General features: G+C 36.6%; 1 protein-coding gene across 3 annotated transcripts in view; it reads left to right on the top strand.

Moving 5' to 3' along the window:
• Positions 1-386: 386 nt before the first annotated feature.
• Positions 387-25,932, top strand: part of FANCL (FA complementation group L) — a 40,348-nt gene continuing 14,802 nt past the window's right edge. The window contains exons 1-7 of one of the 3 annotated variants that reach the window (XM_062571496.1): positions 387-496; positions 3,668-3,721; positions 4,720-4,780; positions 5,836-5,892; positions 9,902-9,999; positions 16,091-16,187; positions 24,506-24,574. In XM_062571496.1, the coding sequence (XP_062427480.1) occupies positions 3,696-3,721; positions 4,720-4,780; positions 5,836-5,892; positions 9,902-9,999; positions 16,091-16,187; positions 24,506-24,574 (408 nt within the window). In that variant the 5' untranslated portion in view covers positions 387-496; positions 3,668-3,695. Of the gene's footprint in view, positions 497-3,662; positions 3,722-4,719; positions 4,781-5,835; positions 5,893-9,901; positions 10,000-16,090; positions 16,188-24,505; positions 24,575-25,932 lie in introns of all 3 variants that reach the window. The other 2 variants (XM_062571494.1, XM_062571495.1) reach the window with 2 other exon arrangements.

The raw sequence follows: 25,932 nt of genomic DNA, 5'->3' as shown, positions 1-25,932 counted from the left end.
GCCAACACAGAGAAGTGAGAAAAGCGTATCCAGGAGGGGCAACAGCGCTCCTATCACCCTGGGATGTCGCAGGGAAAGATCTGTACACTTCCTGGAAGGGCAGCTCGAGAACCTCACGGACCAGAGCCGACCCCTTCCTTGGCCTGGCTCGGGACACACGCTCGCCCCCCGCGCGGCTCTGTACTTATACCGCCGCCCGACGGCTCCCCCTCAGCCCGGAGCGCGCGCGCGCCTCCCCTCAGGGCGTGCCCCGCCCCCAGGCCAACGGCCGCGCCGCGCGCGCGCCCGCACCCCCGCGCCCGCCCCGCCCGTCCGCGCGTGCGCCGGCTGGCGGCGGGGGCGGTGCCTGCGCCGGCGGCGCGTCGGATTCGAACGGCTGCGCCGGGAAGGCGGGTGGGGCGCCATGGCCGGCCCGGCGGCCGTGCTCCGCCAGTGCCCGCTGCTGTTGCCCCAGAACCGGGAGGGGACGGCCTACGAGGGCTTCCTCACCGCGCAGGTACCGCGGCGCACGCGCGCGCGCGCGCGCGAGCGGGAGGGCGGGCGGGCTTCCCCCGCCGGGGGGCCCGCCTGGGCGGCCGGGCGCGCGCGCGCGCGAGCCGTTGGGCCGGCGGCCGTTACAGCGGCGCGCGACCCGCCCGCGGGCGCTCTGGCCGCCGGCTGTGTCTGCCTGCAGCTGCTTCCCTGACGTGCGCCTTCGCGCGCAGGCTTTTGCCGTGATTCCCCACGTAGCAATCTTGTGTAATTCATGTTCACGCGTGCAGAGTTGCTCTCTCCATGTTCTCCGCTCAGTTTAGCGTGATCCGGCTTGTGGGCTGGATGAGTCGCACTGGTACATGCTTTTTTTCTTTTCTTCTTTTTTCTTTTTTTTTTTTCTTTACTTTCTTTTCGGCCTGTGGTGAAGGTTGAAGCAAATGTCCAGTAGTGGATGTTGTCACTAATCGTCATTGTGGGTCTTCAGCATAAATATTTGTGTCGTTGGTTTGAGGATCTGGTAGATTGTACAGGAAGAACAGCAGTTAGAGATCGGTTGAGAGCGGGTGCTCTGCAGCAACTTTGCCATCAGCTGCGCTATGCAGTGACACTACAGCCGAAGTTCATTCAAACATCACGCATGTGCGTGCATACACATAACAAACCTGTACTTTCATCTAGAAATAGCATGGGATTTTTTTAATAGAAAATAAATAAAAATCAAAAGATGTGGACTATGTCACTGTTGCATTTTGAAAACAGTAGTTTTGCTGTCAGAACTCAGGAAGGTTTATTGCAGGTTCCTTTAGTTCTTAAAATTCATTTGCAAGCATGTGTTCTTATTTCCATTACTCTTTAACACCTGTATTTTTTAAAGCACTCTGGGTGTTAGAATACATCCTGGACTTGATGTAGAAGTTGGAGCTTGAGTGTCTGCTCTCAGACGTGATTTTTTTGGGGAGGGATCAGGACTAAAGTCATTATGAAGCAAAGTCAGAAGTTATGTATTTAATTGAACAGTACTATAAACACTAGCTTTGGAGTTTGAAAGTGACTAGTGGGCCAATGGGCTGTATTCAATCCAGAGATAAGTATGTTATTCTTGCTTCTGAGAATCACAGAATCCCTGAGGTTGGAAGGGACCCCTGGAGATCTTCTAGTCTGTCTCCCCCTGCCCAAGCAGGGTCTGCCATACCAGGTTGCTCAAGGCCATGCCCGGTCATATTTTGAATATCTCCAAGAATGGAGATGCCGCAACGTCTCTGGGCAGCCTGTTCCCATGTTCAGCCGTGCTCTCAGTAAAAAAGATTCTTTTTTTTATGTTTAAGTGAAGTTTCCTGTGTGTATCCAGTTTGTGCCCGTTGCCTGTCATCCTGTCGCCACATGTGCGCCACTGTTTTCAGAGTCAGGCCCTGTCTTCTTTACACACTCTCATCAGGTATTTTGGAACATTGATGAGATCCAAGTGAGTTCTCTTCTCCAGGCTGATCCGTCCCAGGTCTCTCAGCCTCCTGTGGTATGAGAGATGCTCCATTCTCTTAATGATCTTTGTGGGCCTTTGCTGGACTCGCTGCAGTAAGTCCATGTGCCTCCTGTACTGGGGAGCCCAGTGCTCCGGGTGTGGGCTCACGAGTGCTGAGTGGAGGGGAAGGATCATCTCCTTTGACCTTCTTGCACCGCAGAGGGGTGCAGAGCCCAGGCGGCTGTTGGCGTTCGTTGCTGCGAGGGCGTGTGGCAGCATCGTGGTCAGCTTGTTGTCCCCCAGGGCCTTCTCTGCAGAGCTGCTCTCCGGGTGGTTGGTTCCCAGCCTTCTCTGAGGCACAGGGCTGTTGCTGTCCAGGTGCAAGACCAGGACCTTGCCCTTCCCTCTTCCCTTGTTGAACTCCCTGAAGTTCTCCTGTGCCCATCTGTCCCGCCTGCGGAGGTCCCTGTGAATGGCAGCACAGCCGTCTGGTGGATCAGCCCCTGCTCCTTGTTTTGTATCATAGAATTGGTAAGGCTGGAAGGGACCTCTGGAGATCATCTAGTCCAACCCTCAAACGAGTGACCCATACGGGGATTGAACCCATGACCTTGTCATTATGAGCACCACGCTCTAACTGACTGGATTAAGCCTAACCCCGTTTGTGAACTTGCAGAGGGTGCGCTCTGTCCCTTCAGCTAGGTCCCTAATGAAGATGTTGAATGGTGCTGGCCGCAGTACTAAATTCTGAGGGGACATCACTAGTGGCTGGTGTCCGGCTGGGCTTTATGCGGCTGATGGCAGCCCTGTGAGCCCAGGAGTTCGGCCAGATTTCAGTGCGCCTCACTGACCTAGCGTGTGTTTTGTCAGCTTGCCTACGAGGATGTTATGGGAATCAGTGTCGAAAGCTGTATTACAGTCAAGGTAAAAAGCATCCACTGAGTCAGTCATCCTATCGTAGAAGGAAATCTGTTGTTGTTTTTAACTTCCTTCTGGAGAAACCTGAGTGTTCATAGTCATAAGTCATGATATTTAGAGATAGTCTGAAACAATAGTTTTGATGTGACTTAACTGTCCTTTTCTTTACGGAGTGGTGTTAAGCCCATTCACAAGCCTTCTTTACTTCAATACTATTTTGATTACCACAAAAGACAGTAGAGGAGGGATCAGAATTCAGGAAAACCCCAGACAATACTTCAAGTGGGTTGCATTTAAGAATGGCCTCACTATTTTTTTTTTTCAGTAATACAGTTCTTACGTTCATGTAGGGGGGACTGTTTGTGTTTAGTTTCTAAAACCTTACTGAAATGTGTTGTGGATCAGCACCCAAATTCCTTTTAGTGAAGTACTTTTATGATAGAAGTCTCTTCTTTAACTTTAACTTGAGTTGAAGAGAGACTTTCGTATATATCAGCATGACTTGGATAAGATTATATTTCTCAGTTTGCCTGGATTTGGATCTTACAAAAGGTACTATTTTTGCTTTATGAAACATGATATATTGAAGAGTTCTTTCTGAATTCTGTAAACTAGACATGCCAGTTTCCACCTGTCAGTCGTGTTTCCTTTTTTCTAAATGAAGAAATTCTGAAGAAAAATTCTGAATAACATTCTTGAAACACAGATAAGTAAAAGTTTCTCTCTTAGTAGCCACTCCTATTAGGACTTCCCCTAGTGTCTAACCATTTTTCTTTGTTGACTTTCCTATCAATTAAATGCTTATATTAAGGGTAGAGACTTCCATATCAGGATACTGTTACCAATGGATTTTCAACTGAAAAATGCAAGGTAAGATAGTTTTAAAAAAATTTGTAAGTGCAAAACGAAAGGTTTATTTTGATAAAAACAGTGATAGATATGTTTATGAATTGTAATTTGGTATCAAATTTGGTAATTAATTCTTACTATTTTCATCTTAGCAAAATGGCACAGCATCAGAATTGTACCACATCCTATAGCAACAGTGTTAATAAACACTGACAATAAACATTGCTTATATCAAAATATTTTGTTGTTAATTAACTTTGAAACCTGTTGGAATTAATTAGTTGTGTTTATATAGAAATCAATGTACTTGAAAACACAGAAGTGTTCATTTAAATCAGACTGGATTTATATGCCACCAGTTGGGAAATAGAAAAATCAGTGTAAAGACCTATATTAAAGCAATAATGTTTAAAGTTAAAAAAAGCTACACTAACCATAATTTTATCTTATTTGTTAATATGCTTTAATTAGTGTTACTGAGCATTTCTTTAAAAACCCTATTTTTACTGGTCTAATTGTTTAATATTGTACATATGTAATTATGTGTGTGTTGCATATGTGCACACATATTCACAATTAGTCTTTCTATTCTATGCTTCTACATGTACTGTCCTATTGTAAATCATGAGCAGATGTGATATTAGATAGCTGTATTACATTTTAGGCTGGATATTTAGAACTGCATTATAGTTATCTCTGACATTTTCAGGATACCATTTTTAAATATTGGTATGTTTTATGAAGTCATATTAACTTGCAAGAATTATGTTGTTGTTTTCAACAAAGAATGGAGACTTTTGTAGGTAAATGTCTGCTTATTAATTTTTAATGAACTATAGATTGTGACATTTGAAGATTTTAACTAACTGAATATGAAAACTCAAAGATATTTTAAATACTATTTACTTCCTTTGTGTTTTTGAGGAAAACCTTTTGTGTTAATATGTATCAAATTTTCTAATTCTTTCTGAAAATGATGAATCTGCATTTAAAATGCATACAACATACTGTTTGTCTAGGATAGAGTGTAGCTGGCACCTAAAGAAGATACTGCATGGATATCAGCATATTTTAAAGCAGGTATACTATTTTTAAAGCTTTTTCTGTCTAAATTCATAGTTACAGTAATTCTGAAAGGCTTATACTCATCCACCCAGTCTAAAAGTGTTAAAGAACTCTTCTTTCTTTGTATAACCAAGATTTATTATTTTGAAATGTCTGAGGATTTGCAGGCTGAGCTAAAGAGAGCTGGATAGGTTCTGGTAAATATTTGTTTTTCTTCAACCTTTATGTTTCGACCTTAGAGTTTGAGATAGAACAGATTTTATTAAATGACAGTTGACATCTTACTGGAATTTTCCTTAATTCCTCAATTAGAAACAGATTTTTTCCTTTTATTTTAATAAACATTTCATAATACAAAGAAGAAAATTAACATAAATTGTGGATATATCTAGCTAATTTTATGTTGTAGATGGCCAAGTAATCTTAGTTAAATCTCCCTTTCCAGAAAAAACTCTGGGCAAGGACACAAGTCTACAGTCAAGAAGAGTATTTTGTTTCTAAGAAGCCACATGTGCTAGTTGAAATACTGCATCTCATGGACTGTACCCCTTTGTAGAATAAGGATGGTGACTCCATAGTATCCAAAGATATAGAGTTGAGGAAAGTGAAGTGTAAATGTGTACAGCGTTTGAAGACAGGCAGGGGTCCTTAAACATGTACAACGTCAAAACATAGATGGGTCTGCAGAGTTCATCTTTTGTTTTTAAAAAAAAAAAGAAAAGAAAAAGAAAAGAGTAGCTAAACAGTAAGGATTTTGAGCAATTCAAAAGCTTTTGTTCATGTTGGTAAAGACTAAAGTCTTTATACGGGTCTGCATGAGTAAAGAAAGAACAAAGCCTTTATAAACTATGTAAATGTATTATGCAACATTACTGGACAAAGATAGTGCTTATTTGGCAGTAAAGTTCCCATACTCTGAAAGATTTGTTCTTTAATTGAATGTTTAAACATACTGTGTTTTTTCTATTGATTGTTTTCACAGTACCCGAAAAATACGTAGTTTGACTAAAACTTTTTACCACCAAAGGTTATGAGATGAAGAAAATGAACTGATACTATGTTTTCTCCAGAGGTTGCACAGCTGTCTGGATCTTGTCAGTTTTTTGGTGGAGCTGAAAACTATTATGGTAAGTAACGTGATTTGTATGTGAGAGGAGGGGTGTTTTTACAGATTTGGTTTTTACTTTCAATTTTTTTACAGTTTATCATTTAACAGATGGATTTATGATGATTAAAAAAGAGGCAATTTTGTGTACATGCTACTTGCATAATATTTATATAAATACCCTCTAAGATTTTAACTGACTGTACTCTTTAGAAAAAGGATTGTTTTAGGAAAAAAAAAAAAAAAATCCATCATCTGGCTTTGTTAGGTATAGGAGCTATCCTCTTTACAATGCTGTTACTGGAATTTCTGGTATTTTCCAGGTAGTAAAGCCTTATAATAATACAAAGAGAGTGTGCACTATCAGTGGATTGCTAAAGGTGCTTTCACCTGCACGACAACTTGATCCATAAATGCAGAAAGCTTTATTTTGTACTATAAAGACTGCTGTTTATTCTTTATCAAAATTTTTTTAGTCTAGGATTTTAAGAGTAGCAAAGTTTTGGTTAACCACATGAAATTGATATTTTGATATCACTTAGTAAAATTTTACTTCATAGGCCTTCTCTACAAAGAATCGTTATAGTCACACCCTACTTAATTTAGAAATAAAGTACAATAAGTATTTTTCAAAACAGCAACAAAAATATTCTCCTTTTATTACACTCCTGTACTCTCTGTACTGAGAGTGCCTTTGTTCAGTGTTGATTAATCCCTGCCAAACCGGACAAAGGCACTTGGAATAAGAATAAGACATAAGAATGTCCACATGTGGCTATTGTGGAATATTTTGCAATAGTTACGCCAATTTATTTGTCTTGCTACATAAGCCCAGAGGAAAATGAGAATGTATTGAAAGTATAATTTGTTAAAATAGTAAAATGTTTCACAACACAGAGTGATCCTGAATGTGAATAGAGAAAACAACAACTGAAGACAATGTAGGAGAACTTGGAAGAGATGGTTGTTTTACTATTTCTGCATTAGCTGTATATATAAACAATAGAAAAATACCTCTGTTAGTTTCAAACTAAATCACAGAGTTTGTAAGGTCATCCTTTTTCATAGCAAGACTAAAGGCTTAAGAAAATGCCTTAAAATCTGAAAGCAGATATCCTGAAGTTGGTCATCACAGTAATTGTACTAACATAAATATTTTACTTATAGCATTACATTTTTTTTTGCCTGGTATTTCTTGACATTTTTATTTCCTCTTACAAAAATATGGGGTATTTTGCTACCATTTTATAAGAGTCTGCAATTGCAATGTGAGTTTTCTGTGGAAAACTGATTTTTTTTCTGTTCTGCATCTCTTGGAGGATTTATTGTGTTTTTTATAGAAATACTAGCATTTTCTTTGTAGCAGGACAGCCAGCTGTAGTCTGAAAATATATTTTCTGGCCACGTGATTTACATGTCATGTGATGTGATGTCAGAATGAGATACTAACTGGAAACTTCTGAAAAAAAATCTCTGAAGCTTTATAACATTTCTGCTTTGCATTGGTTTTCTAGTAACTTATAATTGCAGTTTATCTCACAGCAGGCATGGTGAAGACTTTGGTTCCCTATTATTATCATGCAAGTTTCAGTAGTTCCAACTCCCAAACATTAGCTCTGTTCGTATTGCCTGATCTTATGTTAGTCCTTAGATTTTCATTAGAAATATATATTACCAAGAGAAAGGAGTAGAAATTTTTCCTCTTTGGGTTTCCAAACAACTGCTGAACACCCCCTGAACTCAAGCTTTTTACACAATGGATAGCAAAGAGAGTAGCAATTGGGATATAATTTTTTTTAACGATTCTATATCACAAAAAATCTTTTAAGTAGTGGATAGATATTGTTATGTTGAGAGGCAGCTAGAATCTGAGAAGGGCAGTTAAGAGTTGTAGTTATTAGATTTTTTTTTTTTTTAATATCCACATTGGCTAGCTTTATTTTTGTGGAAAGTGTTGAACCTAGCCAAAAGATATCCCCATGATAACACTGGAAAAGCTGTTCATAGCATTAATCAGTGCTTTAATAGTCTTGTCCCTTCTCCCTCTCTCTCCCCCCTTTTTTTATGAGTATCAACTATGCAACACTTGTAGATAATAATAATAAAAAAAAACAGTTTATGACATACTATTTTCCAATCACCTTTGCTTCTCAGTCATGAACATTTCAAAGCACAAGTGGCTGTCCTTTCAAAAAAGTTCTTTTTCTCTTCACTTACTCTTTTGGAATGCTTCTTTAATCATAAAACAAATATAACTGGGAAATAGGTCACTGAATTTTGATAGTTATCTTCAGAAATTACTCAGCCATTTCTAACTTGTACAAGAAGCTTGCTGCAGTGCATTCTGCACTGTTTCTGAGACTTTATGGAGAGTCTGATAGTTATCCATTCACTGCACAAAATCCTAAGGTAGAATAGTTTAGAGGTGATGTAAAGTAATTACAACAATCAATCATAATTGGCAGTTTTACTGATAGTATGTGGCATTGTGATTACCGTAGTATCTTAATCCCAGCATTATTTAGTGATTCCAAGATGGCTTGGAAATCCCTCTCCCAAGACTTCAGCATACATTCCCCATTGGCAGTGGAATGCTCTGAATCCATCTCCTTCCCTCTCTGATACATCATGCACAAACAAACCTCTTCTCTCACATTTTTAAAATCACTTTTTTGCTGCATGACACTTGTAGTACCAAGAACAATTGTCTGAGATGATGAAATTCATTTCTTATGTTCCATTTTAAGTAATGAAATGGTTTTGCATTGTCTTGCACCTGTATGACAGTAACTTTCGTACTGAAGGGCAGGATTAGTCTGGTAGAACATTTGACACGTACTTTGCAAGTGAAGGAGACTTACACTGATTGACAAAGTGAGTGCTGATCTACTGGGGGGCACCTCTGGATTTTGTAGTTTCACAGTGGAATATTTCAAGGCGTATTTTGTCAAATTCATTTTCCATTAAATATTAGCTATAAAATGGTAGTTCAGAACTTGCCTCATGAGTAGCTCGACCCTGCAGTAGGGATAGACTGAACAGATGAAAGCCGTGAACATGTCAACTGTCCTTGTACAAGTTTGTAGATTCAGTCTTTGGAAGCTGAATGGAGATTTGTTTTAGTAAGAACAAAGTAGTACTGTTATAAACTTTTTTCATTGTTTATCTTTCACTCATTTGTCGGAGTGCCTTCTTTATTATTGGTTTGTTTTTCAGTTGATTCCATTTTATCATGGAGTCATTCTGATTGAGACTGAGGGTGATCTCTAATCCAGCTTCCTGATCACCGCAGGGTCAACATTGAATTCAGAATTCAGACTGAGTTGCTCAGGTCTTTATCCTGTCAGATCTTGAAAACCTCTTGGGATAGAGATTCCACAATCTCCGTGGACAATGTATTTCAATGCTTAATTGTCATCATAGTGAAAAAGTTGTTCATTGTACTCAGTTGGAACCCCCTCTTTTTTAATTTATGACCATTGACTCTCACCTTGTATCTAAGTACAACATTTAATTTATTAGCAATGAAAAAGTCTTGTTTGTGGTGAAGCATTAGTAATGTTTTGAATGTTTTGCCCATCTGTTAACTTGTATCTCTCTTACGCCTCTCCTTTTTTTTTTTTTTTTTTCCCCTCTCCCTACTTGCTTTATTTTTAATTCTTGGGCCAGCCCTGGAGACAGCTGTGGGCTTAATAGAACCTTCTTTTGAAGTTCCTTCAGTCAAGATGCTTGACTTTAAATTTATTAGCTGAAAAAAGGAGGCACACTTGATATTTGCATGTGAAGACTATGTTGTCAACATCTGGTTGTTTTTTTTTTAATTGCAGATGTTTTCATTACCAATATCTAAAGTAATTTACTAAACAGCTTCTTTGTCTGCTTTAGCTGGAGGCTATAACAAAACAAATGCAGTGTACAGTTAATTTTACATAAGCTTAATATTTTTGAATGAATTGCAAAAATCACGTGACTAAATGGATGCAAAAATATTGAAATCTCTATTAATGATGTTTTAATACTCTTTTAAACAGGAAATTGCCTTAAAGAACACACCAGAGCTGCACATACCATGGCCTCCAGAATACTACTCCTGTCTTGTTAGAGATATAGATATATTGGGTTGGAATAAGTATGTTTATTTTATTACTTAAAAGAGATTATCTTTAGAATATCTGTTGTTTGTTTAGATGCATGAATTCAGAATATCAATTATACTTGTTCAGTTAACTTATCCTGTACAGAAACTATGATTTTGCATGAAAAACACTCTCTGCTGCTCTTTTTTTAATTAAAAAAAACCCAGCTATATAAACAGAAGGCATATTCTCAATCTCGGACAATTTAGCGCAAAGGTGAGCTACTACTAAGAAATCAATTCTTATTTGATCTATAAACTGTGGGCATAGTAAATATTTAATACAACTTTTATTTTTCTCATTTTTCTTTCTTCTTTTCTCCTAGTTTATAGAACTTTTTGATTCTTCCTGTTGTGTAATGATATAATGAAGGATAACAATGATATAATTACAACTGATTTAGTAAAGTTACTATGGTTGACAGCAAGTGTATTTATGCTATAATTAAAAGCTAGATCGTGTGTTTTTGAAAACTAGAATAATTTACTTATTTCTAAGAGAACAATTCTGTTTTGCTTTCCGTAGCCACAGGCACTTTCATAGATAAAGGAATAACATGATTAACCTTTTTTTAAAAAAAAAGGTAAATCTATAAGAAAAATGTATGTGAGTGTAGGGGAGAATTTAGAAAGCTATAACTATAATGCAGCCTAGTTCTTCCTCAAGCACATGCAAACTGATAGGTAAACTGATATTGATCAGCAAACTGATATGTATCTTCTGCTATGCAGATGGGCACAGACAGAAGTGGGGGCTAATGGAGAGCATTCAGGAATCTCCAAAAGGTTGTCTTTATTCAGTAGGCCATACTTTTGGGGTTTCTTTGTTTTGGGGGGTGAGGAGGGATGTCAAGGGGGTTGGCATTTTCAAGTAGGGAAAATTGGTTACTACATGAGCAGAGGAGAAGTTCGTAACCCAAAGGTGTAGGCTCTGTACATCTGAAAACATAGTTTCAGGGTATATGCTGTAGTATAGATTGAGTATCTGTGGAATAGGCAGTGACAGTTCTGGTCATCTTCTGGGGAACTGGAAGCAAATCTCACATTAAAACTGTTGTTTTAGTAGCATCAGAAAGAATGACATAGTAGCAAAGGATATTTTTCTTTGTTAAGGAAAGAAATGTAGGCATACCTTACTCTTGGTGGCTTTTCATTAGGTTCTCAAAGAGTTCAGACTATATTGTTCAGAGTCCCATTTACTATCAGATGGTAGCCTCCTATTTTGTGGACTTTTACCTGAAAGACTTTAGCTGCCATCACATGTGCCAGCACTGGCAAGTTCTCTGATATTGAATCATTTATTCCTAGACCTGCAATAGAATGGTTTATATCCTTTCTACTAGAATCTCCAGGAGACATGCATGATGTTAAGAAAGTAGTTGCTTCAGTGTAGGGAGACATGAAGGAGATACATTTATAGACTGTCTTTAATTTCACTAATAATTTACAGTTAATCTCATGGTGTCTTCTTTCAGGGAGTTAAGATGAAAGATTGTGTAGGTTATTGAAGAGTCTTGACTGAGAAGCTACCTTTTAGGTTCTGTGAAAAGAAAGCAAGAAAGCCTTCATTTAAGGCTTTCTTCCAGACAAATCTACTTTTAGCTTAGTCTCAGATGGCAAGGTAACTCTCATGAGTATTGATTTTACTACATGAAATAGAAACGCCTTGGGTTGAAGAAGTGTTGAGTTTCTCACCCGATTCATGTATAAATACCTTGTAATTAACATGAAATGAGAATTTTCTTTGAATACTCTTCTACTCTCCTTTACTTAAAGATTTAAAATATCATTATTCAGCTGAAGTTTTCTCAGTGATATCCATTACTAAGTATATAGTTGTGCTGGCTAAAGACATTCTTTTCAGATTTTTCATACTCAGGTCTGCAAAATTGTTATTTAAAGTTTCCTAAACATATTTATGCAGTTTTGCTAGCATTGGAAATAATTCTGAGTATATATTCTCCCCCAAAATAAAAAAGTGCATAAGCAAAATAGAATGTGTAATTAAATATACCAAAAATACACTTCAGTATTGCACAAAAGTACAATTCAGTAGCTGATCATGAAACTGATGTTTCCTCTGACATGCTCTACATACAAAACATTTAGTGATTTAGTATCAAAAAACTACATCAGTGTTCTATGAGAGTGTGTACTTCTATGGCAAAATTTCACCTGATTTCTAGGCAAGGATGATTTTCATCAGGATACACAACTCTGTGCTTTTGTCCTGTGTGGTAGTGTAATTCATTATACATACAGTTCTTGATCAACCTCTTTTAGAGGTAAAATCACTATTTAATTTTTTTGTTTAGGGAAGTCAATCATTAATAAAAATACTGGCCTGTATTTGGAGGATCATATCTGAACTATGAATTGAAAGGAGAATAACAACCTGGAGAGGTGATATAAAGTATCTTAGCAACCCTCCCCTAAATTTTAGTATGCTTTTTGCAATATATTGTATCTCTGAACTACAAAGAAGGCCTCTTTAGTCAAGACTGATTTGGAATTGCAGGTGATGCACATGTATGTGCACATGTTTATTGTAAAGATCCTCATGCTCTTTCAGCATGGACTTAGCCTGCATTTAGTGCTGCCAGGAAGGATTACTGCTCATGCTTTGAGAAGCCTCTGGCTTTATTTTACAGGATTCCTTTCAGAAAAGAACTGGCTTTTGTCATGTTCTGTTGGACTCCATATTTACTTTTTCTTAGTGAGTTGTGGGTCATGCTGGAAGTGTGCTGATGAAGCTGATTGCATCCAAATCTGATAGAATAACAAAAGGAATTTGGACAAAAGAAAATCAAAGCAGTAGGCTGTGGCTCCTTTATCTCTGAAGTGAGCTAAGAAGCTCTCAGAGATGGTACAAATTTAGTGTGTTCTAATGACTTTTATCTGAGGAATATGTGAAGTCTCTCAAAAAGAAGCTGGAGACATTATCTGAAATCTTATGCCTCTTTTGTCCTCAACTACTGAAAAGAAAAACAGTAAAGATTGCAAATGGACAGGCTCCTGTGGTTATATAATCACTTTCTTTTTAATACTGATTCTTTGACCTAATTTAGATGCAAAGAAGAGGCACACATTTTTTTCATTTTTGAATGCATGCACACAAAAGTCATTGTTCATCAAGTTCTAGAATTGTACCAAAATTCAGTGTTTTCGTTCCAGCAGCTGAGGAATTCAAACGAGGATATTTCCTTCATTTTAAGAAGGTGGAAAATATCAGCAGAAACCTAATAAAATATGGTCCGTCAGCTGAGAGAGGAGAAGGATACACACGGAGTAGTAGCTAATGGAAAGGGTCTTTTAATATTATCTCATAATCTAACTAGTGAATTCAATGACAGTGCCTCAGGAAGGTAGACTTTTGACTGTGAAAGCTTCTGTAGGACTCCTATCACTGTCATAGGAATTCTTGAAGACTACCAGTATCTCTTCAGTCCATGGTGTGACTCTTGTTCCTGATTGTCTCAAGACAAGTCTCAATGCAGTCTTGATTTCTGCTTGGTACTTGCCAAGATTTTTCATATCACAAGTATCTTCCCTTCTTGCCTCCTTCCTGCTAGTGGAATCCTGCTTTATTATGTGCTCTCAATGAAATATCATTCATGTGTTATGTTGGATTGTTTCGGAGCTTTAACTGAGGTTTTACATCGCTATAGTCTTTAAATTCATTCATATGTAATAAAATAATGGAGCCTACAGAGGAATAAAGGTTTATATAGGTGAAATAGCAGCTGTATAAACAATTCCTTCTTTTATCATACAATTACATAAGGAGGTTTGTATGACTTTTACAGGGTTGTCCAACTTTATCCAAAGCTCCAAAATTTACCTTTTCCTCTCTTCTTATCCAAAGATTGATGGAATGATGTTACAGCACAGGTAGCCGCTAAACTACTTTTTTTCTGTATTAAATGGAAAATTGAATCTTCTTCCATTCCACGGGGGCAGTTTATTGCTTTTTAGATTCTGTTGAGAAGAAAGAAGTCTAGCTATGAATTTTCATTCGGGGCATTTTTCAACTCTGTCTACCCCTTGTTTTCTGAGAACTTTTTTGTTCCTTGCTGTTACCGATTGTGGAAAAGTTTGAAAGGGAAGACAATGTTTTATTAGAAAACCTCCAAGCAGTACCTTGTTTGTAACGAATGATACCTGAAAGCTGTTGTGTTGTTTAACCTGAATAGTTGTGTCATCAAGTAATGGATAGTTGTTGAAGTCAGAATAATGAAAAGTTGTAAGAATTTACAAATTGAACTGAATTGCAGTAGTGCAGCATACAGTTCTTTTCTACTGTCTCCAAGCTCAGAGAAAATCACATTTTAGGCTGCTTTAAAAAGATAATTTTAAATATGAATTCTAAAACTGAAAAGTTGTTTTTGTCTTGAAAAAAGGACTCTTACAAAGTAGTTTCTCTTTAGAATTTTTTTGATACATCTATACGTACATCATTAAATGGGTAGTCATCATTTATACCTTTTCTAAATATACTTTATTTTTTTGCAGTTTGTCTAATACCCACTTTCAGTAAAACTGAATGTGTTCTTTACAAATATGATTGAATATAATCACTGTGTTGTTGCAGTTATTTTTAATATAATCATATGTGTGTGCATATCCACAGTTTAGGTATGTAAGTAGGCACACATATATAAATATTTAAAGGCTTGCTGTAAGATTGTTAGGCTAATTATAAAAGTACTGAATCCTTAAGGATTCTAGAAATAAATTTGAAAATGACTGTGTCCATTGCTATCTAGGAAATGTAGATCCTTTTTTTTAATGTTGTTCTGTCCTGCCCAGTGCAGTGTAAGGAACTGCAAAAATGATTGATTTAGACTAAAACAACCAATACTTTTCTGGAATCACAAGCATGGAGGGTTCCAAACAAGGTAACTATCAGAACAGGTTATTTTCAATCCTAGACACCTTGACAGTGTCCCTTTAATTTTTCTCTTTGCTTTTGCCATCTAACTGCCAATGCAATATGACTGGCACCAGTTGCGTGATATTTTGGACAGGACACTATATATTTTCATAGTGTGTCCTGGTTTGATGGTTCCCCCACCCCAGGCAAAAGTAGATAGAGGGCTAGAAGGTAGACAGTTTCTTCTTGTCCGTTTTTTTTTTAAAAACAAACAAACAAACAAACAAAGAAAACCTTTTGTAATATAATTTTAAGGTGAACTTAAGAGGGAGGTGGGAGTAATGATTTTTCCTGTTACGGTAGAGATGGTCTGAATTCTATCTAAATAAAATCAGTTTATTACCTGCAATTGAAATGCAAGTTTTACCAAGACTTGTTTCTGTTCACTAGTAAATGTATGGATAAGTTTGAATCCTTTTGGCAGTTGGTGAAACTGCTCAGGAGAATGTATTTCTGGAAATCAGTATATTTTACAATTGTATTCATTTTCATTTTTGTGGGAAATGCAAATCAGTAACATCTTAAGCAAAAGTTAGTGATTATGTCTCAAGTTTTAAAACTTCTAAACTTGTGATATGTACTTAATACTTGTTTGGGTGCATGTATACGATGTAAAAGTTCGTAAAAATAAAAGGGAATAATTGTTAATAACTTATTTTGTACTTGTTCCAGTACTGTTATCTATAGAAAACCAATTTCAGAATATGAGCCAATATCTACTGAATTTTCCACAATAATAATATTGATAATAAAAGAGAACTTCTTTGAAGAGAAAAGCAAATCCAGAGCATAAAAGTCTCATACTGTAAGAAACTGCAGAAATGGATCAAAGATTTGACAGGAAGCTTAATGTGTACATAAGTAGAAGCTGACAGGAACATGCTGTGTGTGTCAAAGGTTCCAGTGATGGAAAACTGAAACATAGTGCTCACTGACCACAGCGTGAGCCTTGACACACATTGTAAATAACCCAAAGATATATGACTGCATTAAGCAGTAGACTGGTGCATTAATAGCAGTAAATCTAGAACAGCAGAAATGGTTGGCCTGTAGGACTTCTTTGATTAATATTTCTAACAGACTAATAAGAGTATTGCAGACATTTCAAACTGTAATTCTAACAATACTCTTACAATTTTCTTTCCTCTTCAGCGTTGCATATGTGGATACCAGTCTTACCACAGTCAGGCTAAAAGCTGAAGACTCATGTGGTCGACAACATCTAATCACTCTGAAGTTAAGTGCACAGGTGAATTTATATTTGGAGAAAATGTTTTAAGGCTTTGTGGAAAAAAATGCATTATTTAAATTTATAAGGATTTTAGAGATTTTAGTGATTTCTTTCTGGAAATTCTTGCATGTTTCTTATGCAAAATAATGTGTTTTTTGGTAAAATGATTTTACATAGGGTAGAGTTTTCAGACTTCATTTAAAATTTTATGATTATCTGTAAAAATCTTTTCGTGTGAAGCTGCACACCGCATGCAAAAGCCTTTTTATGATATTGTAATTATTTTACTGTATTACAGGCAAAGCCATTTGGGAGACTTTCATTTATTATCACTCAGTCCAGAAACTAAGCCTATAACAAGAATTAGAGATGAGCTGCTTTAGCAACTCTTACTGTTTAAGTTGTAGAGGCAAAGATTTATGACAGACTACCTGCAGAAGTTGGGTCTGTATGTTAAAAAACTTTACTTCTTCTTACGTTAAATAACTGACTGATTTTGACAGTGTTTGCTTCTAACATCATGTTCTGTTACTAGTTATCCCTATAACTCCTTAAATACTACCTTGACTTGTTTTGTTCTAATTTACAGTGCCATTGTTTTAAGTGTAGCATGGAAGGCTGCTTGATTTTCGGCAGTGCAAAGTCCTACACGTATTTCCTAGCAGCCTTGGAATCATTCCTGGGGGGGACTAAACCAGTGGCATGTTTGGAGAAAACAAAATTTTAATTCTTCATGATAGGTTGAACTCAAATTGTGTTATTTCTTTGAAAAAATTTACATTGCAAAGCGCGAATCTCGTGAATCACTGAATGGTAACAGTAATATGATTTTGGTGTTCTCTTCAGAAAATCCATTCAGGGAAAAAATAGATCAGAGACGGTCACTTTGTGACCTGCTGTGACTCTACTACCTGTCTAAACACTGACAGTTTGTAACTGTACCTGGTCCAGCATCTGGAGTAATAGTTTTGAAGGGATGAGGACTGGGCATAGTAGTGTAAGATTAAATTTAACCTTCCCAGACTTCCTATATTCCATGCAAATACCTGAAATCTTTTAGTTTTACATAAGACAAATGCAGGAACATTATAAACATACTCTAACTATATTGTCATTATTAATAAGGGAGCTGATATTCCATACTTGATATGACACTGGAGAAGAAATGCAGGTTATTGCTTCTAAGCTTCCTTTTTAATTTTATGGCAACTGAAGTACATTACTATCTTGGTCTTCTAACTATTTAGAAGTACAGAAACAAAATACAGTCCAATCCCCCAATTTAACAAGCAACTGCAATGATCAAACACGATTACATTTATGCACTGCTTGATTCTCAGGTTCCCATAATTTTTGCAAAGACTAAAGAAATGACCCCTATCCTAAAAATCAGTGTATTTCAGATCAGCACAGGAAGAGCTTTTAAGAATCCATGGAATACATGATGAAAATATACTGACAGTACTTCTTTTTTATTACTTTGAGATACCTTCCCAGATTAAGTTTTATATGGTACTGAGACTTTCTTTTGGGGAAACATTTCTTTGGACAAAATCATGTCCTTGATTTTAAGAACAACAGCTGTTTTTGCAAAGAAGGGCTTGGACTTCAGTGGAGTAAAAAGATACACGGTGCAAGCCACAGTGTTTAGGAGCCTTTCAGTGACAAGATACTATTGGTTGTCCAAAATTAGAAACAGAGGATTTGATAGTCGAAAGCCTGTGTTTTTGAATCTTCCATTTAGAGTTCCATAAACTAGATAATATTGATACACTGTGGAAGAAAATTTATTCCTAGGGAATTTTTGTTGTAAATGATTTCCAGTTTTCTTAATTCTCAAATTTGACTCTATCATCTTAGGAACTTTGAAAGTATACTATATATGTGAAAAGTTGCAGGGAGTAATTGCATTGAAGCAAATCCTAAACAGCATAGGTTTTTAGGAATACTACAGTTTTATATGAAAAAAAAGCACAGAATAACAGCATAGTTGAGGTTGGAAGGGACCCCTGGAGATCTTCTAGTCTGTCTCCCCCTGCCCAAGCAGGGTTTGCCATACCAGGTTGCTCAAGGCCATGCCCGGTCATATTTTGAATATCTCCAAGAATGGAGATGCCGCAACGTCTCTGGGCAGCCTGTTCCCATGTTCAGCCGTGCTCTCAGTAAAAAAGATTCTTTTTTTTATGTTTAAGTGAAGTTTCCTGTGTGTATCCAGTTTGTGCCTGTTGCCTGTCATCCTGTCGCCACGTGTGCGCCACTGTTTTCAGAGTCAGGCCCTGTCTTCTTTACACACTCTCATCAGGTATTTTGGAACATTGATGAGATCCAAGTGAGTTCTCTTCTCCAGGCTGATCCGTCCCAGGTCTCTCAGCCTCCTGTGGTATGAGAGATGCTCCATTCTCTTAATGATCTTTGTGGGCCTTTGCTGGACTCGCTGCAGTAAGTCCATGTGCCTCCTGTACTGGGGAGCCCAGTGCTCCGGGTGTGGGCTCACGAGTGCTGAGTGGAGGGGAAGGATCATCTCCTTTGACCTTCTTGCACCGCAGAGGGGTGCAGAGCCCAGGCGGCTGTTGGCGTTCGTTGCTGCGAGGGCGTGTGGCAGCATCGTGGTCAGCTTGTTGTCCCCCAGGGCCTTCTCTGCAAAGCTGCTCTCCGGGTGGTTGGTTCCCAGCCTTCTCTGAGGCACAGGGCTGTTGCTGTCCAGGTGCAAGACCAGGACCTTGCCCTTCCCTCTTCCCTTGTTGAACTCCCTGAAGTTCTCCTGTGCCCATCTGTCCCGCCTGCGGAGGTCCCTGTGAATGGCAGCACAGCCGTCTGGTGGATCAGCCCCTGCTCCTTGTTTTGTATCATAGAATTGGTAAGGCTGGAAGGGACCTCTGGAGATCATCTAGTCCGACCCTCAAACGAGTGACCCATACGGGGATTGAACCCATGACCTTGTCATTATGAGCACCACGCTCTAACTGACTGGATTAAGCCTAACCCCGTTTGTGAACTTGCAGAGGGTGCGCTCTGTCCCTTCAGCTAGGTCCCTAATGAAGATGTTGAATGGTGCTGGCCGCAGTACTAAATTCTGAGGGGACATCACTAGTGGCTGGTGTCCGGCTGGGCTTTATGCGGCTGATGGCAGCCCTGTGAGCCCAGGAGTTCGGCCAGATTTCAGTGCGCCTCACTGACCTAGCGTGTGTTTTGTCAGCTTGCCTACGAGGATGTTATGGGAATCAGTGTCGAAAGCTGTATTACAGTCAAGGTAAAAAGCATCCACTGATTCTCCTTTATGGGCCTCTCATCCTAGCAAGTTATAAGGTTGGTTAAGTGCCATTTTCCCTTTGGAAATTCATGCTGGCTACTCTCAATCTCATTTCTGTCCTTTGCATATCTGGAAATAGTATCTAGAAGTAGTTGCTCCATCACCCTCCCAGGGATCCGGGTGAGGCTGAGTGACCTGTCGTTCGTCAGATCCTCCTCCTTCGCCTTCTAGATGATGCGAGTGACTTACTTCCCAAGAGCTTTTCAGAACTCTAACACAATAGTATAGCCCCTAATTTCTCAAATATGATCTCTATAAAATTTATTATTAAAATACACCTGGCTAATTATTTGATTATTCATGTTCTAGCTCTGGGTGTTTCTAAAGATACTCTGAAGCTAAGCATTAGAAAGAGCAGATGATGACCTGTTCCCAGCTATTGGTAGATGATGTCCATTAGTCTGAAGCAGTAAAGAGTCTTCATCGAGGAATCCCTTAACGTTTGTATCTATGCTTTTCTGCAAAATACATAGTTGAAAGCAAGTTTGGAAAGTTTTTATTTTTCAGTATTGGTAGCTATTGCTTTGTAGGTTTCTTGTAGCTTGCTCATAAACCCCACCTCGACACAGAGTTCTAATCTGGCCCTGTTGCTGTGCTGATAGGGACTCAGTTCTAAGAATGTGATATGAAAAGGAGAAGAACTTAAGATTTGTGTGTTGGAATTTTCCTTTTTTAAATTATGTCTTACATCCTCTTTTTAGTCGTTTAAAATTTGCTCTTGTGTTTCTAACTCAGGATGAGTTTCTTATCTGAAACCATGTAAAATGAAGATTGGAGTAACACTTGATTATGTAATAAAGAGAGAGAGAGTGACAGAATTTTCCAAGAATCGATTTTTGTCGTTTAGAATGAAATTGCTCATTTGAATTACAAGAATGAAATTTCAAAACTTGTAAATAAAATTAGGTCTGATTTTTATAGTGCTCTTGCATATTCTTTAGTGCATGATAAAAGCTACTTCCATCTTTTTGCTTCAATTAAATGAAATTTATCAACACCTACTTTTTGCATACAAATACTTCTATTTTTGTCGGTGCGACCAATCACACGTGTTGTCCCCTGTGATTCTTGAGGAAGAATCTTGTCCTGATATAGGTTGTATTTCTGTAATCAAGCTAGCGCTAAACGGTTCATTTAGTTGAGGAACTTCATAAATCCAATTTCAACTGATTTTTGAAAAGTGTGCTAGTACAGTTTTTGTAGCTAGTTATAGGTCTCTCTGAATTTTAGGAGTCTGCTTGCGATTTCCAGTCACTCTCAGTGCTGTCTAGAAGTTTGATCTTATCCCTAATGTAGCTTCTTAACTTCCTCAACAAGGTTTGAGAGGCACTGTGGTGGCAGAGTATTTTGTCCTGGATGTATATGTGATTTTCAAGCTTGGTTTTATATGACTGTGCTTCTCCTGCCTGTAGCAGAAGGGCAGAGTAAGAACCTGCATCCATGAGCATTCCTGCATCCATGAGCATTGCCACATGCTTACCAAATTCCTTCAGTAATAGCATGTACCTAATTCTAGTTAGAATGGTGCTTTATCCTTTGTCTCCTCTGGTAAACTTTATCACTCTCCCATAAGGGGAATTGAGGTTACTGTGTTATATTCATCCAAAAACTTGTGTATTTTCTTTATAGTAATAAAATGTCTGAAGTTGAGATTCCTAGAAGCAGAAGCCAACAGGTCTAACGATACAAAGTAATAAAAAGACTCAATTATGCAACTTGTCTATTGTAACAAGTAGTCATCAATCAACATTTTTTCCAAGTGATTGTTATGATGAAACGATCAATTGTGTTTGTCCTTTTTAGAACGTCTGGCATTTAAACTTGCCATAAGAGAGAATTTGTGTGAAACAAAAATTTGGTGACATGGAGATTTGATTTTCAGTCATGTGCATGTCTAACACTTTCTTAGTACTTTTTTGAAGTATTTTTAACGGGATTTATTGTGCTAATTTACTTTTAAAGGTATGTTTATTTATATTATTTTGTTTCTTTGGAAAAGGCTGGTATGTGAGCTAAACCCTCCCACCCCCCAGCATATATCGCCATTTGTTTTCTAGTAGATGAGTTTGTTCAGCCTTCTCCTTATGCACGCTATGCAGTGAAATGAATTTTTGGGCCTGCTGACAATGGTTTCAAGAAGAAATACTTCTCTAAATGATTTGGTAATTTTTTTTTTCATGAAGTTACCATATGTGTTCAGATAAACCTCTAAATATTCCTTCTTTATCTTTCTTAAAGTTTGGATACATTTTGAGGACTTTTACTTAATGCACTGTGAAAAGTTTCTACTTGCTATCCCTCTCTTAATGTTCTTTGTACCAGAAACAGTCCCTTCGTGATATTTGCTCTCTATAAACTGCATTTCCAAAGTGTCTAATAAATTCTGTGAGACTGAAGTAAATCTGGGATTATTGAGAATGCTTGTATCGTAGAGTTAGGTATGTTTGCCAAATAACGTGCTACAAAATTTGGACTTAATGAATTATTAGCTTTAGCCTTATAAAAGGATATATTGCTTAATGCTCAGATTACATTTTGTGAAAGAATTTTCAAATTTGTTTGGTTGATAAGATTTGGTCCAGATATCTTTATCCTTTCATTATTAATAAATGACCTAGAGAAGTTTTCAGAAAACCTTTTGAAAAGTATAAAACTAAATGCATTAGTTTTGATTTATCAGATTACATTTTTTATTGCACAAGAAACTAATATGTGTAATTCTAGGAGATAGGTTGAATATTTGCCATTTTAAATCCCCAAAATTCAATAGGCAACTGCAAGAACTTGTATTTCATGTAGTGAACAAGATGTTTTGACAATAATTATGTGAATGGTTTGGAAGGGTTAGGAAAATATTTTTGCTCTATAGTATTAGAGGTGTGTTCAAAAATTAAATATAAATATTTTCTTTAATAATTGCTTAAATTGTTATAAAGAATAATGAGATGATTTCTAATATAAATATATATTTGAATGTAACCATAATATAAAGTGTGATGTCATTGATGTGCTCTGTCATGGTATTGTATAATACCCTTTCCTCGGGAGCCACTCACCTTATTTTCTATAGAATTTCATCCTGTAAGGTTAAAAGCATTATACTAAACATACATACAAAATTATTGCTGTATAAAAATGCATAGTTTTGGGAATTAGCTGGTTCACAGAAGTACAACATTGTGCTGTGCTGTTAAAGAAAATTTGGCTAAGAATGCAGAGAAAAATTGCTGTAAGGTTTCTTTAAAAATAATATAAAATTAGTGGAATATGTTTGCAGTCACTTGTTCAAAGGCATCCTATGAAACAGTGCATAAAATGAATTTACTTATCAAGAAAGTTAGCACATAATTGGTGAAAGCTGCTGTAGCTGGTGGTCCCAAAACTCATCCTACAGAATAACTGTTCAGTCTTAGTCTGTTTTAGGCATACCTTTATATGCAGAAAACAAGTTTACTTTATGTGAGCCTTGAAGTATGTATGTATCATGAAAAATCATACCAGCACTAGAATAAAAGAAACTATAACAGCTTTTGTGGATAGACATTTTTAAATTGTAACCGTCTCCTGCCCAAATTAGTTGTTTCAGTTTTCTTGCTCTGTTGTTGTTATTTACCTTTTCTGCCACCAATTTGATAAAACGGTAAAGCACAAGATATTCAAGTTGTAAATGTTCTATTCGTAAAATGGGTATCTAGCAAAAAAAAAACATAAATAAAAAAATGCAAGTTTAAAGACATTTCTGTGAAATACATAAATCTGCCAATTTATCAAAGAAAATCAAAGCAATAAGAATGGATGTTCTAAGGAAGCTATATTTCTTTTTTGCTCTTTACAATAGATAGCGATTGGAAACTAACTAGTGCAGAAATACATTTTGAGTAAAATAAAGATACATTTTAAAAATTAAGAATGTCGGTAAATAGTTGCACTGTCTGAGGGTTTATTTTGGGTGGAAAGTGGTTGTAGGCAGAAGCATAGTTAAGCTTCACCTCTTTGTCTTAAGTCTTTAATTTTGTGAGGAAAATGAGACTTTTTTCTCCTATGTCTTCCCAAGTAAGATTCTCTACGACACTTGCTTGAATGGCCAGTTATGTATGCAATACTATACAATACTGATACAATTTATATAAAACTGCCACAGATCACTATTAGAATTTGACAGGTTGCATTGTACTAAAGGTTGGGTTGGACTAAAAGATGCAGCTTCTGAGACAATAAGCCTTACAGAATTTTGGTTATTTGCTCTTAAAATGGATATAATTAATTTGCAATTAAATGTTTTTTTTTCTTTGACTAATTTATTTCTCAGAAAATACCTATTTATTCCACAGACTTTACATGAGGATGCTGAAATGCATTAAGTTTACTAGTGCAGCAAATAGTCAGAGGTCATTCTTTGAGTTATCAAACTTCTTCATATAGCATCAGTATTCTTAATACAGCTATTTTTCTTTTCCTCATTGGTAATTTGGAAGAGGGAGGGGTATGGTCATCTTTCTAAAGGAGTATGTGCTTACTCTGATTACATTTAAGTTTCAAAACAAAAAATGTTACTTATAACAGCAAATATTCTTGCTTAAATGAAATTTTTTTTGGTAAGTTTTCTTCTGTAACCGAGGAGTAAGAACTTTGCATTAGTAATGCTAAGCTTCTTTTAGATAGATGTAGTCAAGATGCCAAGACATATTTGACTTTTTTGTTTTAAAAGTTTTTTTTCAGTATGTCTTTGAAAACATTAAACACATCAGAAACTGTGATTCCCTTGCCTTTAGTAAAATCTGATATACAAAAAAATGTTTAAGAGAAGATTTCGTCTTTAAATGATAATCAACATTTATAATTTTTTTTCCAAATGCTTTACTTTTTTTTTTTTTTTTTTTTTTTTGAAAACCAAGTTCTCAAGATGCTTGAAGTGCTCATATTTCATTATCAAATTTGGCAGCTGAATATCAGTCTCACTTTAAATTACATTTGAAAAAAAAAAAACAAAAGAAAAGAAAAACTATATTTTTTTTCCTACCCTCAGTACCCTACAGAACCACCGGATTGCCTTGTGGATTTTCCTGTTCAGTTTGCTGTTTCTTGGATGCCACAGGTAAAATGCTGTACTATGCATCTTTTCTATTCGCTGAGATTTATTTGCAGGATGTAAGAGATAGGACATGTAGGTGGTAATGATGTTTAATACAAATGGGTTGGGTTTTATTTTTTAATTCAATTTTTTTTTCCTGTAATCTATTTCACTTTTATACCTGCCTATCTAAATGCAGTAAAATTGAACTCTGAATCTATTGTGATAGTTATAAATATTTCCCATACCTTGTAGTTGTATCTTACATGTTGTATGTTTTGCACTCATACTGCCTGCTTTTCTCTGAAGCAGTTCATACTGCTGAAATGTCATATTCTTAGGAATAATATTCTTAGGAAAAATATGTGTATGAGAAGGAAATAAGTACCTCTGAAGTTGACCTTTTCTTAAAAGAAAAAAAATGAAAAGCTACTTCCCCAATTTGTTATCCTATGTGGTCTCCGTAAGTTGATAAAAGTTAAGTTAAAAGTGCGACAAGAAATTATTTAATAGGGTTCTGTTTTCATAGTTTAACTGATATTGTTAATTTGAAGAATCAAGAGCCATTGCCTTTAGTGTCTCTTGCATTATTTCATGTATCAGTCTTCCTATAATAGAGCATATGTACTTGATTAAATGGATTTAAATGTGCCAACTTACATGCAAGTTAATTTGAATTATCTCTAGAAAATACTTGATGTTTAATTTCATTTAATTCAAGAAAATGGATTTTACATAAATGATGGCTTTTCATAATTCTAACTCTTGCCAGGTTTTCTACCCATCAGTAAAGCATATCTTTACTATATTAAATTTGTGTAAGGAACATAGCTGAAAGATTGTATTAGTATGAGTTTAGGATGGCAGTAAAATTTTGACTTCAAGGCTCTACATTTTGTGTACCATCTCAGATCACTTCAGCATGAGGGCTTGAGGAAGTAACTGCAGGAATGAATTATTACAAATGAGAAATATATTTATTTCCATATGTAGTTTTACTTGTAATTTTTGATTCTTTAGTATGGTTTGGGGCAATTTAGATTTTTTTTTTCCCCCTAGCTTGTACTGGAATCCATATAATACAAGCAGGATTTTAAATATTATTTCTAACTTGATACATATTTTTAACGTTATTATTTTATTAATTTTACAGCCTTGCAATATATGTTGCATCCAATTAGCAGCATTTTACATCTCCTTGAAAGTGGTTGCCTCTCTGAGTTTACTGTTAGTAAGTTTAAAGTTATCAATTGGACTTATGTTTTAATAAAATGTACTTAAAAACATAATACAAAGCAACCTTCTTTGACAAGTTAAAGATATTAGCCAATATATTAATACTGACGTTACAAACTAGTAAAAATCTAATGTTAAAAATAGGC

This window comes from Rhea pennata, chromosome 3, assembly GCF_028389875.1.
Source record: "Rhea pennata isolate bPtePen1 chromosome 3, bPtePen1.pri, whole genome shotgun sequence".
In the NCBI taxonomy this organism is placed as follows: domain Eukaryota; kingdom Metazoa; phylum Chordata; class Aves; order Rheiformes; family Rheidae; genus Rhea; species Rhea pennata.
The sequence above is the reverse complement of the archived record's forward strand: the minus strand, read 5'-3'. Positions and strand labels throughout refer to the sequence as shown.